This window comes from Oncorhynchus keta, chromosome 28, assembly GCF_023373465.1.
Source record: "Oncorhynchus keta strain PuntledgeMale-10-30-2019 chromosome 28, Oket_V2, whole genome shotgun sequence".
NCBI classification, from domain to species: Eukaryota; Metazoa; Chordata; class Actinopteri; order Salmoniformes; family Salmonidae; genus Oncorhynchus; species Oncorhynchus keta.
The window spans coordinates 60,024,758-60,040,662 of NC_068448.1; the positions used below are offsets into that span (position 1 = coordinate 60,024,758).

At 44.9% G+C, this 15,905-nt stretch overlaps 1 protein-coding gene across 1 annotated transcript in view; it reads right to left on the reverse strand.

The window, feature by feature from the left end:
* The window catches only part of olfm3a (olfactomedin 3a), a 31,219-nt gene extending 18,681 nt beyond the window's left edge, over window positions 1–12,538 (reverse strand). Inside the window, exon 1 of the mRNA XM_035741707.2 lies at window positions 12,121–12,538. Coding sequence (XP_035597600.1) covers window positions 12,121–12,189 — 69 coding nt within the window. The 5' untranslated portion in view covers window positions 12,190–12,538. The remainder of the gene's footprint in view (window positions 1–12,120) is intronic.
* Window positions 12,539–15,905: the final 3,367 nt, after the last annotated feature.

Consider the following 15,905-nt stretch of genomic DNA (forward strand, 5'->3'; position numbering starts at 1 on the left):
TACAGTAACCGAAAAAGGTTGGGAACTACTGATATAAAGTGATAGATATATACAATACCATTCAAATGTTTGAACACACCTACTCATTCAAGGGATTTGATTTAGTTTTACTATTTTCTACATTGTAGTATAATAGTGAAGACATCACAACTATGAAACAACACATTTGTAGAATCATGTAGTATGCAAAAAAGTGTTAAACAAATCTAAATATATTTAAGATTTATCAAAGAAGCCACCCTTTGCCTTGATGACAACTTTGCACACAATTGGCATTATCTGAACCTGCTTCATGAGGTAGTTACCTGGAATGCATTTCAATGAACAGGGGTGCCGTGCCTTAAGTTAATTTGTGGAATTTCTTTCCTTGCGTTTGAGCCAATCCGTTGTGTTGTGACAAGGTAGGGGTGGTATACAGAAGATATCCCTATTTGGTAAAAGACCAAGTCCATATTATGGCAAGAACAGCTAAAATAATCAAGGAGAAATGACAGTCCATCATTACTTTAAGACATGAAGATGATGAAACTGGCTCTCATGAGGATCGCCACAGGAAATGAAGACCCAGATTTACCTCTGCTACAGAGGATAAGTCCATTAGTGTTGCCAGCCTCAGAAATTGCAGCCCAAATAAATGCTTCACAGAGTTCAAGTAACATACACATCTCAACATCAATTGTTCAGAGGAGACTGCGTGAATCAGGCCTTCATGGTCAAATTGCTGCAAAGAAACCACTACTAAAGGACACCAATGAGAAGAAGAGACTTGCTTTGTCCAAGAAACATGAGCAATAGACATTAGACCGGTGGAAATCTGTCCTTTGGTCTGATGAGTCCAAATTTGAGATTTTGGGTTTCAACCTCCATGTCTTTGTGAGATGCAGAGAAGGTGAACAGATGATCTCCGCATATGTGGTTCCCACTGTGAGGATTTGAAGAGGAGGTGTGATGGTGTGGGGGTGCTTTGCTGGTGACACTTTCTGTGATTTATTTAGAATTCAAGGCACACTTAACCAGCATGGCTACCACAGCATTCTGCAGCGATACACCATTCCATCTGGTTTGCGCTTAGTGGGACTATCATTTGTTTTTCAACAGGACAATGACCCAACACACCTCCAGGCTGTGTAAGGGCTCTTTGACCAAGAAGGAGAGTCATGAAGTGCTTCATCAGATGACCTGGCCTCCACAATCACCCGACCTCAAACCAATTCAGATGGTATGGTATGAGTTGGACCGCAGAAAAATGAAAAGCAGCCAACAAGTGCTCAGCATATGTGGGAACTCCTTCAAGACTTTTTGTAAAGCATTACAGGTGAAGCTGGTTGAGAGAATGCCAAGAGTGTGCAAAGCTGCCAAAGCAAATGGTGGCTACTTTGAAGAATCTATAATATAACATATATTTTGATTGTTTAACACTTCTCTGGTTACTACATGATTCCATATGTGTTATTTCATAGTTGTGATGTCTTCACTAGTATTCTACAATGTAGAAAATAGTACAAATTAAGAAAAACCCTTGAATGAGTAGGTGTGTCCAAACTTTTGAATGGTCTGTATATCTTCCGCAAAAGAATAGGAAATATAAGTCATGCTCATGCCATGTACAACCAACAGCAACTAAGGACATTGGACAAGGCCACTCTATATTAAAACAAGTGCTTTCTGTCTCTGTAACCAGAGCCTTGAATACAGCCAATGACACCGACACGTGTTTTATTTTTCTCCATTCCTTTAAAAGTGCAACTCTCTGACAACCTTCCCATTCAAGGCTGAACTATAAACTCATATTTCTGTTGCTGTTTCACTTCAGAGAGAGAGAGAGATAGAAAGAGAGAGAGCCAGGAACAGAGGAAATGAAAGGGAGAGAGATGGAGAGTGGAACATGAGTGACCTATTTCAAGAAACTTGGCGCATGCCACACGTCACTACTTCACAGGAGAGGCATTTTAACTTGATGTTGCAGAAATACCTTCTGGAACATGTGAACTTTCATGTGCCTTAATAACAAACGTGTATGCCATCTGTACATACAAAGAAAAGTATGAGCCTGGTTGGTTTCTCCATGGAAAAATACAGGTACCTTCCCGCTAGCTATGATTGGCTGAGATAATGGATGGACTGGACATGCCGAGAGATGAGTTCGGATTGTTCTTCTGTGTAGCATGCTTCTCTCTATAAAATGAGTGTGGATAATCCCTTCTACCACAGCTTTTTTTTAAAGATATCATGAAGAACTGAATTTGTTTTGCTTCTACTCTCAACGTTAAGGGAGAGAGGGGGTTAGAGAGAGAGAGAGAGAGAGAGAGAGAGAGAGAGAGAGAGAGAGAGAGAGAGAGAGAAAAATAAATGGAGAGTGTCAAACATGAGATGTGTGGTGATAACGAGTGTGAGAGAGGGGGTTAAAGAGAAATAGAGAGAGAGAGAAGGAGAAAGAGAGAAGGGGGAGATAAATACACAACCACAGATGCTTGTGCAGGGGGTAAAACAGTGCTGGTCCACTGGGGATGGCTCCGTGTCTCCACTGAATGGTATTTTGTGAGAATGATTAATGACCAGCCTTTGGAGTGTATCTCTGTGTGAAACCAATGTAGCCTTGTAGCAGATGCTTCTCTATCTAACTTACAGAGACCTGGAACCATAGGCCCTAATCCCTAACACTCGGAAGAGAAAGAGACAGAGATACAGAGGCCGACGTGCGGGTACCCTGATGAAACTACGGAGTAAATCATCCACCTCTACTACCTGTTCTATTCGTGACTGTACAATCACTGGTGAACAAACTGGACGAGCTCCGTTCGAAACTATCCCATCAATGGGACCTGGAGAACTGTAATATCCTATGTTTCTCGGAAATTTGGACATGGATAATATTTGCATTGGAAGGACAGAATGGCAGCGTTGGGTAAGCTCAAGGGGGGTGGTGTGTGTCTCTTTGTTAGCAACAGCTGGATCGCGATCTCCAATATTAAGGAAGTCTCGAGGTTCTGCTCGTCTGAGATAGAATACCTCATAGTCAGCTGTAGACCAAACTATTTACCAAGTGAGTTTTCATCCATATTCTTCGTAGCTGTTTTATTTACCACGACAAACGGATGCTGGAACTAAGACCACACACAACAAGCTGTATCGAGCCATACGCTAACAACAAAATGTTAATGCAGGAAAACTGAAACCCATTTTATCTAATTTCTACAAACTTTCTATCACCTGTGAGAAAACTCTAGATCACCTTTACTCCACACAGAGAGATGCATACAAAGCTCTCCCTCGCCCTCCATTTGGTAAATATATCCTACTGATTCCTGCTTACAAGCAAAAACTCAAACAGGAAGTACCAGTGATGGGCTCTATACAGACGTGGTCAGATGAAGCAGATGCAAAGCAATAGGAATGTTTCACTAGCACAGACTGGAATATGTTCTGGGATTCATTGATCCGATACCACATCAGTCACTGGATTCATTAATAAGTGCATTGACAATGTCATCATGGTTTGAAAGGTTGGTCATGGCTCACAATGCCACCAAACACCCCAGACACCCTGTATCCACTCCAATTCGCATACCGCCCCAACAGATCCACAGAGGACGCAATATTTATTCCACTCCACACTGCCCTTTCCCACTTGGACAAAAGGAACACCTACGTGAGAATGCTGGTCATTGAATACAGCTCAGCGTTCAACACCATTGCAACCTCCAAGCTCATCACTAAGCTATGGACCCTGGGACTAAACACCTCCCTCTGCAACTGGATACTGGACTTCCTGGCGGGACACCCTCAGGTGGTGAGAGTAGCCAACAACACATCTGCCATGCTGACCCTCAACACGGGGGCCTCTCAGGAGTGAGTGCTTAGTCCCCTCCTGTACTCCCTGTTCACCCACGCCTGCATGGCCTTCATTAAGTTTGCCAAAGACACAACATTGGTAGGCCTGATCACCGACGACGAGAACACCTATAGAAGGAGGTCAGAGACCTGGCAGTGTGGTGCCAGGACAATAACCTCTCCCTCAATGTCAGCCAGACAAAGTAGCTGATCATGGACAACATTAATTGGAGGGCAGTGCATGCCTCCATTCACATCGATGGGGCTGTAGTTTAGCGGGTCGAAAGCTTCAAGTTCTTCGGTGTCCAAATCACTAATGATCTATCATGGTCCAAACACACCAACCTAGAGTTCAACAGGGCACAACAATGCATCTTCCTTCTCGGGAGGCTGAAAGTCAACGTCTTTGCACTTTTTTGAATAATCACATCTGCTCCTGCTACTGTTTATTATCTGTTACTTTATTCCTAGTTATATGTACATACACTACATTACCAAAATTATTTGGACACCTGCTCTTCGAACATCTCATTCCAAAATCATGGACATTAATATGAAGTTAGTCCCCACTTTGCTGCTATAACAGCCTCCTCTCTTCTGGGAAGGCTTTCCACCAGATGTTGGAACATTGCTGCAGGGACTTGCTTCCATTCAGCCACAAGAGCATTAGTGAAGTCGGGCGATTAGGCCTGGCTCGCAGTCAGTGTTCCAATTAATCCCAAAGGTGTTCCACGGGGTGGATGTCCCGGGCTCTGTGCAGGCCAGTCAAGTCCTTCCACACCAATCTCAACAAACCATTTCTGTATGGACCTCACTTTGTGCACGGGGACATTGTCATGCTGGTACAGGAAAGGGCCTTCCCCAAACTGCTGCCACAAAGTTGGAAGCACAGAATCATCTGGAATGTCATTGTATGGTGTAGCATTAAGATTTCCCTTCACTACGGTGCCGAGCCTAAACCTTGAAAAGGCAGTGTTGTCCTGGCATTCACCAAACCCAGATTCGTCCATCGGACTGCCAGGTGGTGATGCATGATTGATTACTCCAGAGAACGCTTTTCCACTGCTCCAGAGTCTAATGGCGCCGAGCTTTACACCACTACAGCCAATGTTTGGCATTGCGCATGGTGGTCTTAGACCTGTGTGCGGCTGCTTGGCCATGGCAACCAATTGTATGAAGCTCCTGACGAACTGCCGTTGCTTCCAGAGGCAGTTTGGAACTCGGTAGTGAGTGTCGTAACCGAGGACAGACGATTTTTAAACTCTACGCTCTTCAGCACTCGCCGGTCCAGTTCTGTGAGCTAGTGTGTCTTACCACTTCGCGGCTGAGTCGTTGTTGCACTTAGACGTTTCCATTTCACAATAACAGCACTTACAGTTGACCAGGGCAGCTCTAGCAGGGCATAAATCTGATGAACTAACTTGTTGGAAAGGTGGCATCCTATGACTGTGCCACTTTAAAAGTCAATGAGTTCTTCAGTAAGGCCATTCTACTGCCAATGTCTGTCTATGGAGATTGCATGGCGGTGTGCTCAATTTTATACACCTGTCAGCAACGGGTGTGGATGAAATAGCCAAATCCACTCATTTGAAGGGGTGTCCACATACTTTGTATATATAGTGTTTATACCTCAATTACCTCATACTCCTGCACATGGACTCGGTACTAGTACCCCTAGTTATCATTACTCATTGCACATGGACTCGGTACTGGTACCCCTAGTTATCATTACTCATTGCACATGGACTCGGTACTGGTACCCCTAGTTATCATTACTCATTGCACATGGACTCGGTACTGGTACCCCTAGTTATCAGTACTCATTGCACATGGACTCGGTACTGGTACCCCTAGTTATCAGTACTCATTGCACATGGACTCGGTACTGGTACCCCTAGTTATCAGTACTCATTGCACATGGACTCGGTATTGGTACCCCTAGTTATCAGTACTCATTGTGTATCTACTATTACTTACGTGTTTTACTTTTCTATTATTTCTCTATTTTCTTCTCTCTACATTGTTGGGAAGGACCCGTAAGTAAGCATTTCAAAGTTAGTCAACACCTGTTGTTTACGAAGCATGCGGCAATTAAAAATGTATTCGATTTTGATTGTACTGTGTATTGGCTGGACAGGTAATGTACACTGTACTGTAGTATGTATGTGAGACAAAAATGTTGCTATTAATGTTTTGTAATCCTCTGTGCATCAAACTTGTGTGAACTCTGTCCCGTAACCGTGTTACTTTGATGTACAGTTTGAATGGAGCTTTAATATGCAAGACGCGTCCTGTAGCAGAGCTAACTTCAACACCTACCGCCCGCAGCAGGGTAAACACAAACGCACAGAGAGTTGATAGTGAGGTTGAGATCCATTCAGTGAGAATTGTAGTGGTCTGAAGTTAACCCAAGGATGCAACCAAGATAAAATGATTGAACACACACACACGTTCATCCACACCCACACATGTCTGATATTTGGGCGCACGCACACACACACACACACACACACACACACACACACACACACACACACACACACACACACACACACACACACACACACACACACACACACACACACACACACACACACACACACACACACACACACACACACACACACACACACACACACACACACACATACAGTATGACAAACTAAACTAGCTCTGGCCTATCAGTATAAAGTATGTTGAACAAACAAGCCAACAAAATAGCCCACGTCGCTTTTCATTTACCTTAAATTGATCAAAATGTCTCTATAAAACCTATGAGATAGTGGAATGCACATGTCTGTCTTGGAATTGATGATCATACTCCTTAAACGAGTTAACATTTCTGGTCTAATGGTGGATAAGATGAAGTCGGAGTTGCTGTATGTGTGTGTGTGTGTGTGTGCATGTGTGTACGTGTGTGACTGCACAGATCTCCATAACTAGATAGAGACAGACATTGAAGTCAGCCACGATTCAAAATGACAAATGGTGACCTGCAAACATAACAACAACAACCAGTGTAGCACTGCGAACATGAGAGATATACAGGGAAGAGAGATGTTAGGGAGGCTTTGATTCATGACTGATTGGTGTTGGTGCTGACAGGGAAGAAGGTGTGTGAGTCAGCGAGAAAGAGAGAGAGAGAGACAGTGAGAGAAAGAACGAGATTGAGAGAGAGAGAGAGAGAGAGAGAGAGAGAGAGAGAGAGAGAGAGAGAGATAGAGCGCAAAGAATATTTGGAGAGAGAGCGAGAGAGAGAGAGAGAGAGAGAGAGAGAGAGAGAGAGAGAGAGAGAGAGAGAGAGAGAAATAGAGAGAAATAGAGAGAAATACATAGAGAGAAATACATAGAGAGAAATACATAGAGAGAGAAAGAGAGAAATATATGGAGAGAGGAGAAGTATATGGAGAGAGAGAAAGAGAGAGAGAGAATGAAAAAGAGAAAGAGAAAAAGATATGGAGAGAGAAAGAGAGAGAGAAAGAAAGATAGAGAGAGAAAGATAGATAAATATATGGAGAGAGAAAAAAAAAGAGAGAGAGAGGGATATATATATGGAGAGAGAGAGAGAAAAAGAGAGAGAAAGAGAAATATATGGAGAGAGAAAGAGAGATAAAGAGATAGATATTTATGGAGAGAAAGAGAGAGAAAAAAAATATGGAGAGAGAGAGAAATATATGGAGAGAGAAGGAGAGAAGTATAGAGAGAGAGAGAAGAGAGAGAGAGAGAGAGAGAGAGAGAGAGAGAGAGAGAGAGAGAGAGAAAGAGAGAAAGAAAGAAAGAAAGAAAGAAAGAAAGAAAGAAAGAAAGAAAGAAAGAAAGAAAGAAAGAAAGAAAGAAAGAGAGAAGAATATATGGAGAGAGAGTGTACAAGAGATACTGCAGCACACGGTCTCAAACATTCTTCCACGGACATCCTCTTTTTACTCCACATCATTATCTTTCTCACACTCACATCTTCCCGCTGTGAATGTACTGCAATGGATCACTTAGACGAAACAGCCAGCCACAGTGTTTGTCTTAATCACAATGAATGGAAGATAATGAGCGAGCGATCAAATATTATCTCTTAGTTTGAAGGCTTGGAGGTTATTGTTATTGCTTGGCTAACATTACTTGTTATCATGTTGATATTTGTTATTATTTTAACGCGGTGCGCTCTGTGCAGTACACCAGAGGTCTCATTGTACGCACTATTGTAATGTTCGTTTAATGTGTCAATTGATCCCGTAAGGGATGGGTCGCCAATAAATTGATCTGACTTTAAATAAAAGATGAATTCATTCATTCATCCATACAGGCTCATTGTGTGGTTCTGTTTATAAGGGCTGGTTTATGTAAAGTGAAAGAATGTATTATCAAGATTTGCTGCATCCATGGTGTTACAAGCAAGATAATCAATAAAAGGACTGAAATTGACTAATGGTATTAACACTCTGGAGTGATACGTTACGACTCTTCAAATTAGCATCAGGTAAGTGGAGACATTTTCCTATCCTATTACCTAGCTGAACTATGTACTGACCTTGTCTGCATGGATTATGATTTTGCATAATACCTGCAGTACTTCTTGATAAATAGGTACAGTGCCGTACATTTAGACAGCACACATACAGACGTTCAACCTACGTACACCTTCCGGAAACAATCAACTAACATTTAATGGCATTTAATGATGATGGTAACAAGAAACACAAAGAGAACCTCTAACTGATATTGAGTGACAGCTATTGACAAGCCTGCCACATAATTATCTTGCTTGCTGTTAACTGCACAGTGGAAGTCTACTGAGACCAAAACTTTTAATCTATTCTTCTCTGTTATTATAGGCCTTGGGTAGTGTGCAGGGATATGTGTCTGATATGTGGACTGTCTGCATCGCAAACGCACGCACGCACGCACACACACACACACACACACACACACACACACACACACACACACACACACACACACACACACACACACACACACACACACACACACACACACACACACACACACACACACACACACACACACACACACACACACACACACACACACACACACTTCTCTGTGTGTTGTGCAGTGATAGTGATATGTGTCTGATATGGGGACAGTCTGCATCACCCCTCAGGGCCACAATTACTGTAATTAATAAGGGAAGGAGGGACGGAGGAGAGAAGAGAGGGATAGATACGCCTGCGATAGTCTGACAGTGGGGGTGTGGAAGAAGAGAGACATAAGATAGCTATGTCGGTGGTGGTCTAAACATACTGCCTGTGTCCGTAATAATGTGATGACTGTTTGTGTCTGGAATTGTCCGTAGAGTCGTAATCCCACAGATGGAGGTAAATCTGCAATCTAAAGAAAGTGTTATGTCTAATGAAGTGACATTTTTAATTTAGAGGGTGATACCACTTCCTTGAATTGGATCATTTTCACATATTTGTCAATGGACTGGAGTGTTTATCTATTTAATTGTGCGAGTAATATGGATAGTAATATGGATGGCTATAGTGGGAGACACTGAGGGGATACTACATGTCTTTCTTTGATCCCCTGCATTGCTTGATTTTTATTTTCAACCACAACCCCACACACATCATCACACACTACAAAGACAGCAGTGATTAGGGCCAGTTGTCACATTGTCAAAAAGCATCACAGCAAAAGATGTAGGGTAAAATCCCAACTAGCTTGTCACTCTCATCTTGTTAGAACTCTAATATAGAGAGGGCTAAGAAATGGATAAAGAGTAAACAACGCTAAGTGCATACCATCCCCAGTGTAACAAAATAATGCACTATTTCCTTTATTTCCGATCCAATACCCCTGAGCTTTGAAGACAAGGACCCAGAGAAAACTGACATGTATTATAACTAATGGTTGTGTTTACACTGTTGTCGCTGTGTTGCTGTGGGTTTGTTTTGTTTTTGTTGTCACATCGTTAGGCGTGTCATCTTTAATTCAGAAGAAAATGGAGAGCTGTGGCGCTGACTCACAGAGAGATAGGAGTGGGGGCACAAGAGAGACAGAGCAGAAACAGACCGACAGAAAGACATATACAGAGAGACAGAGAGAGACGTGAGAAAGAGAGTGAGAGGGATGCATGTCAAGGGTTTTCATCCCTAAGGTGGGTGTATCCTGTCCTCTCTGTTCGACTGCATCCTCATCTCATATTCAGCTTGAATGAAAGTCTTTGCCAAGCCAAGCCTACTGAACTGTACAATGAATATTTCATGTCTACGAGGGAACAGAAGATAATCATTTTTTTTGGTGGAAAATATCACCATCTGTTGGAAAGTCTCTGTCCCTTCTTAGTTGCACATTCCATTTTCACATGAAATAATGTTCTCACATTGTGGTATAATGAAGGAACCCAATGTCATATCTAATAAATACATTCAAGGGACAAAACACAATCATCTGATCCTATCTACAGATTTAATGTACCAAGAGAGACATGTATCTCATTCAGCCTTACACCTAAATAAGCTATATTCTAGTCTCAATACATTGTGCAGCTAATAAGTCAATTAACATTTGAAAACAGAGATATATGGAGAGACACTGACAGCTGTGTGTGTGTGTGTGTGTGTGTGTGTGTGTGTGTGTGTGTGTGTGTGTGTGTGTGTGTGTGTGTGTGTGTGTGTGTGTGTGTGTGTGTGTGTGTGTGTGTGTGTGTGTGTGTGTGTGCGCGCGCGCATCACGCGTGCATATTAGCCCCCTTCAATCTTTAATCAAGTCCCATCACCCGCTATCGATATGTCCTCCAGGTGGGTAATATCATTTGCAATCAAAACACAAATTCCCCAGCATCGTTTTAATCATGAATCTGTCAACCCTTATCAGCGACATTACAATTAGTTGCCTGGCGCACAATCACAGGGGAATGAATATATTTAGGCCTATATTTCACTCTCTGTGGGTGTCGGGATCTACTTAGGCACACTGTGGGGTGCCATCTGATGGTGAAGATCATCACATTACCCTTGGTTATTTAATGATGCTAGAGGTTTGGTTAAGAATGGTCTGAATGTCACAAATTTGCGATCAAATTATTAAACTAGGCCTGCTGTAAATTGTGACATGTTTGTTTTTACTAATATACAGGCCCATATTATGTGTCATATTAAAACGTGGCCCATGGTGCATATTTCAGAAAACGTTTGTTTGAGTAAGGCTTGTACAGTACCTTAATTAATCGATCCAAAGTTAACTGTAACTTGTATTAGGCTATGAATAAATGCTAGTTTAATGGGAACATACATGTATGTATGGAGTAAAACATACACGTGTCTCAGTTGAAAATGAAATTGGTGCTCTAGAGATGCAAGAGGATATTGATATTTTTCAATGAGATCAGGAATCAAGATGAAATATAGAACTCACCGCCCGCGTCCCCTATTGTTGAGGGAATGGTTTCAGCACCACGAAGTAGTGGACAGCTCCACACCGTTCCACACCTATCATCATCATTCAGGCAGCATCAGGCAAACATGTGCCCAATAGTTCAAGCGCGTTTCTTATTCGACCGAAGTTTTAACAGAGATTATCCATGAAGGGGATCAAACAAACTGTCACTCTTTTACCTCAAATCCAATACTTGAATACGCCCCATGGGGAATGCTGTGTGAAGGTTTAGATGCGACATAAAACAAGAAAACAGCTTTCACAGACTACACAGATTCACTATCAAAGCAAGTATTTGTTTACTAACAAAATGCTCTGGGAAAGGGATGACAATACAGCAGCCTAATGTGGAATCCACGGAAAGCTAAATACATAAACTGTGGCCGTTGATTGGTTTAGATGTAGCATACATAATGCATATATGCCTCAATTCTTGAGATGTATTTAAATACCGCAGTAAGCTTTTTTGATCACTGTAAAGTTTGTCTCCGGTGCGCTCGGGATTCATAACATCATAAAGGGAGGCACTGCTTGAGCCCACTGTTTTCACCAAACATTCAGGAGACTCAAATGCGAGTTATTCCACAATTCTCAATCACTCTAAAACAAAGACTTTCTCGACTGACTCATATTGTGAATTTGGAATATTTTCAAACACTGTTTCTCCAAGTTATTGCAGGCAAAGCCAAAACAAATCGAATGCCATTAAACGCAGAATGAATAATTGAGAACACCAAATAATTTGGAACTGTTTTGATGTATTTTCTTTACTTCAATTACACAATCCTCTGTTAATACAGGTGCAATTGTGAACAAGACAGCAGATCCCGAAACACAGACACTGAAACATGCAAAGACCGCATGACATTCAGAAAAATAATGAGGGAAACTCACCATTGACGGATATAATCCGAAGACCGTGATTGAAATCACCGGGTACAGGACACTAAATAGAGCACGCATTCTGTCTATCGGGAACAGTTACACTTTTCTTGCTTTATTCACCCACAGCCCTCGTTGCAGGAATGCGTCCGCGTCGCTGCCTGTATTGGCTGTGCCCACCGACGTTCAGAGCGCTCCAATGGAACAAGACGGATAGATCCGCGTTCATTCCCAACGCTCGGAGGACTCTTGTGTGAAGCAGAGCCAACGCGCCGGTCTGATCAACATACACCAGTGACACCACAGAGAAAAGTTTATGCCAGGGGACGAGACAGATGTACGAGGCTGCAGGGGAGTCGCACAACGGATATGACATCATTTGGTGTGTGTCCTGGGTGTTGGGAAGACATTTTTATTGATGTTGATCAGTGCCAATACCTGCCACTCCCCACACAGTGCCCGGAGAATAGGCAACAGCTAAGAACAGGCAACAGTTACAAAACACACACCTTCCTCTGTGATAGGCTAGTATGTGTTGGAGTTTTCACTATCAAAACATGACACCACTTGTAGCAAGACAATATGTGCGTTGACTGTTAATGATTACAGGTGCATAACACACTGTATAGAATGATATAAACCATATTGAAATGAATAGATCATTTGAAGCATGAAGTGATACATTACAAATATTCCAATTTTCAGAATGCACCACCTTATCACGACTTCCTCCAAAGTCGGGTCCTCTCCTCGTTCGGGTGGCACTCGGCCGTCGGCGTCGCCGGTCTTCTAGCCATCATCGATCCACTTTTCATTTTCCATGTGTTTTGTCTTGTTTTTCCTCACACCTGGTTTCAATTCCCTCAATAATTTGTTGTGTATTTAACCCTCTGTCCCCCCCATGTCTTTGTGTTAGATTGTTTATTGTAAGTGCTTGTGCACGTGTTGATTGGTGCGCGATGGGGTTTTGTACCCAAATGTCTTGTTATTTTTATGCTGTGGGTTTTGCTATTAAACTTCTCTGGCTATTACTAAGATCTGCTCTCCTGCGTCTGACGTCCCTGCCACCGATTACGCACCCCTTACAGAATCCCACACCACCTATATGGAGTCAGCAGGAGCAGGTGCCCCTGGAAAAGGGGTGGAGGAGCACGTCCAGGAGCATGCGGCGATGCTCCACCATCTCGGCGCCGCCATGGACCTTGTTGTCCAAACTATGGACCGCTGAGAGAGACAGGGAGTTTCTCCAGCGCCTCCACCAGCACAACCAGGGTCTTCACTACTCGCCCCCTCTTCACCCGATCCCAGTAGGATTCGTCTTGCCCTTCCCCGGGAGTATGATGGGACGGCTGCACACTGCCAGTGTTTCATGTTACAGCTCAACCTCTACCTGGCAACCATCCACCCGGCTCCTTCAGTTCGTGAGAAGGTGTCCGCCCTCGTCTCGTGCCTCTCTGGGAAAGCCTTGGAGAGGGCCAAAGCCGTGTGGGGAGAAGGAGATGCGGCGCTGGACCATTTTTGAGATTTCACCGCCACTTCCGGGCAGTCTTCGACCATCCAATCGAGGGTAGAGCAGCGGGTGAACGTCTCTTCCATCTGAGGCAGGGGACGAGTAGTGCCCAGGAGTTCGCCATGGATTTTCAGACCCTGGCCGCCGGCGCGGGATGGAACGATAGGGCCCTGATCGAACATTATAGCTGCAGTTTGCGCGAGGACGTCCATTGGTTGGCCTGCAGGGACAACACCCTCACTTTCGACCAGCTGGTGGACCTGTCCATTCAGCTGGATAACCTGCTGGCTACCCGCGGATGTCCAGATCGGGTTCTATCGGTTCCATCCCCCAGGACCGCAGCTCCGGTACCCATGGAGCTGGGAGGTGCTGTGCGTAGGGAGACTGGAGGAAGTTCCGGCTCGAGCACCATCTGTGGCCACAGAGGTCACACTGCCGGTCGGTGCCGGGTTGGTTCCTCTGGAGATCGAGGCAGCAGGCAGGGCACTCTGGCGTCATCCCAGGTGAGCCGGCAACCTTCTCACCCAGAGCCCTCTGTTGCACACATGTTTTTGTATGTTTCTTTCCCGGAGTTTTCCCCGTATTCCCAGCATAAGGCGCTCGTCGATTCAGGCGCGGCTGGGAATTTTATAAACAGATTGTTCTCCCTTAGTTTAGGGATCCCCATTGTTTCCGTGGCTTTGCCCTTCCCCTTTCACGCCTTAGACAGTCGACCATTAGGGTCAGGGTTGATTAGGGAGGCCACCGCTCCTCTGGGTATGGTGACGCTGAGGGGTCACAAGGAGAGAATTAGTATCTTCCTCATTGACTCTCCTGCATTTCCCAAGGTGCTAGGCCTACCCTGGTTAGCTTGTCAAGACCCCACTGTTTCTTGGCAACGAAGGGCTCTCAGGGGATGGTGTCGAGAGTGCTCAGGTAGGTGTTTAGGTGTTTCCATTGGCGCTACTACGGTGGAAAGTCCAGACCAGGTCTCCACTGTGCGCTTTCCCCCTGAATATGCCGATTTGGCTGTCCCTTTGACCAAGAAGAAGGCGACTCAATTACCACCCCATCGACGGGGCGATTGTGCGATAAATCTCCTGGCAGACGCTGCACTTCCCAGGAGTCACGTGTATCCCCTCTCGCAGGCGGAGACAGAGGCTATAGAAACATATGTCTCCGAATCCCTGCATCTGGGGTACATTCGGTCCTCCACTTTACCCACCTCCTCGAGTTTATTTTTTGTGAAGAAGAACGAGGGAGGTCTGATCACGTGTATTGACTATCGAGGTCTAAATCAGATCAAGGGTGAAGGAACAGGTACCCGCTACCTCTGATCGCCACGGTGATTGAGTCAATGCACAGGGCGCGCTTCTTCACCAAACTAAATCTAAGGAGTGCTTACAACCTGGTGCGTATCCGGGAGAGAGACGAGTGGAAGACGGCAATTCAGCCGTGCCTAATTGGCCGACTCCCTTCACGGTAAAGGAGGTGCAGTGGTTCCTAGGGTTAGCCACACACCTGCCCAGAGGGAAGCTACACCCCTTACCCGTTCCACAGCGGCCTTGGTCGCACCTGTCGTTGGATTTTCTGGGGGTCTCGATCAGCCTTACCTTAGGGTTTCATCCTGAGAGTAATGGACAGGTGGAGAGAGTGAACCAGGATGTGGGCAGGTTTCTGCAGTCGTATTGCCAGGATTGGCCGGGGGAGTGGGAACCATTCGTGCCCTGGGCCGAGATGGCTCAGAACTCACTCCACCACTCCTCCACTAACCTCTCCCCCTTCCAGTGCGTACTAGGGTACCAGCCGGTTCTGGCACCTTGGCATTAGAGTCAGACCGAGGCTCCTGCGGTGGACAACTGGTTCAGGCGCGCGGAGGAGACATGGGACGCCGTCCATGTTCACCTCCAGCGGGCCGTGCTGCGGCAGAAAGCCATCGCAGACCGTCACCGCAGTGAGGCCCCGGTTTTCGCACTGGGGGACCGGGTCTGGCTCTCGAACTGGAACCTGCCCTTCTGCCTGCCTTGCCGGAAGCTGGGTCTGCAGTTTGTGGGGCCATTTAAAGTCCTGAGGAGAGTGAACAAGGTTTGTTATAGGTTACAGCTTCCCCCTGATTACGCTATTAACCCCTCGTTCCATGTGTCTCTCCTCAGGCCGGTGGTGGTTGGCCCGCTCCACGAGTCTGAGCTGCGGGAGCTTCCTCCACCCCCTCTGGACATTGAGGGGGCCCTGGCGTACTCCGTTCGCTCTATCATGGATTCGAGCTGTCGGGCGAGGGGCCTTCAGTACCTCGTGGAGTGGGAGGGGT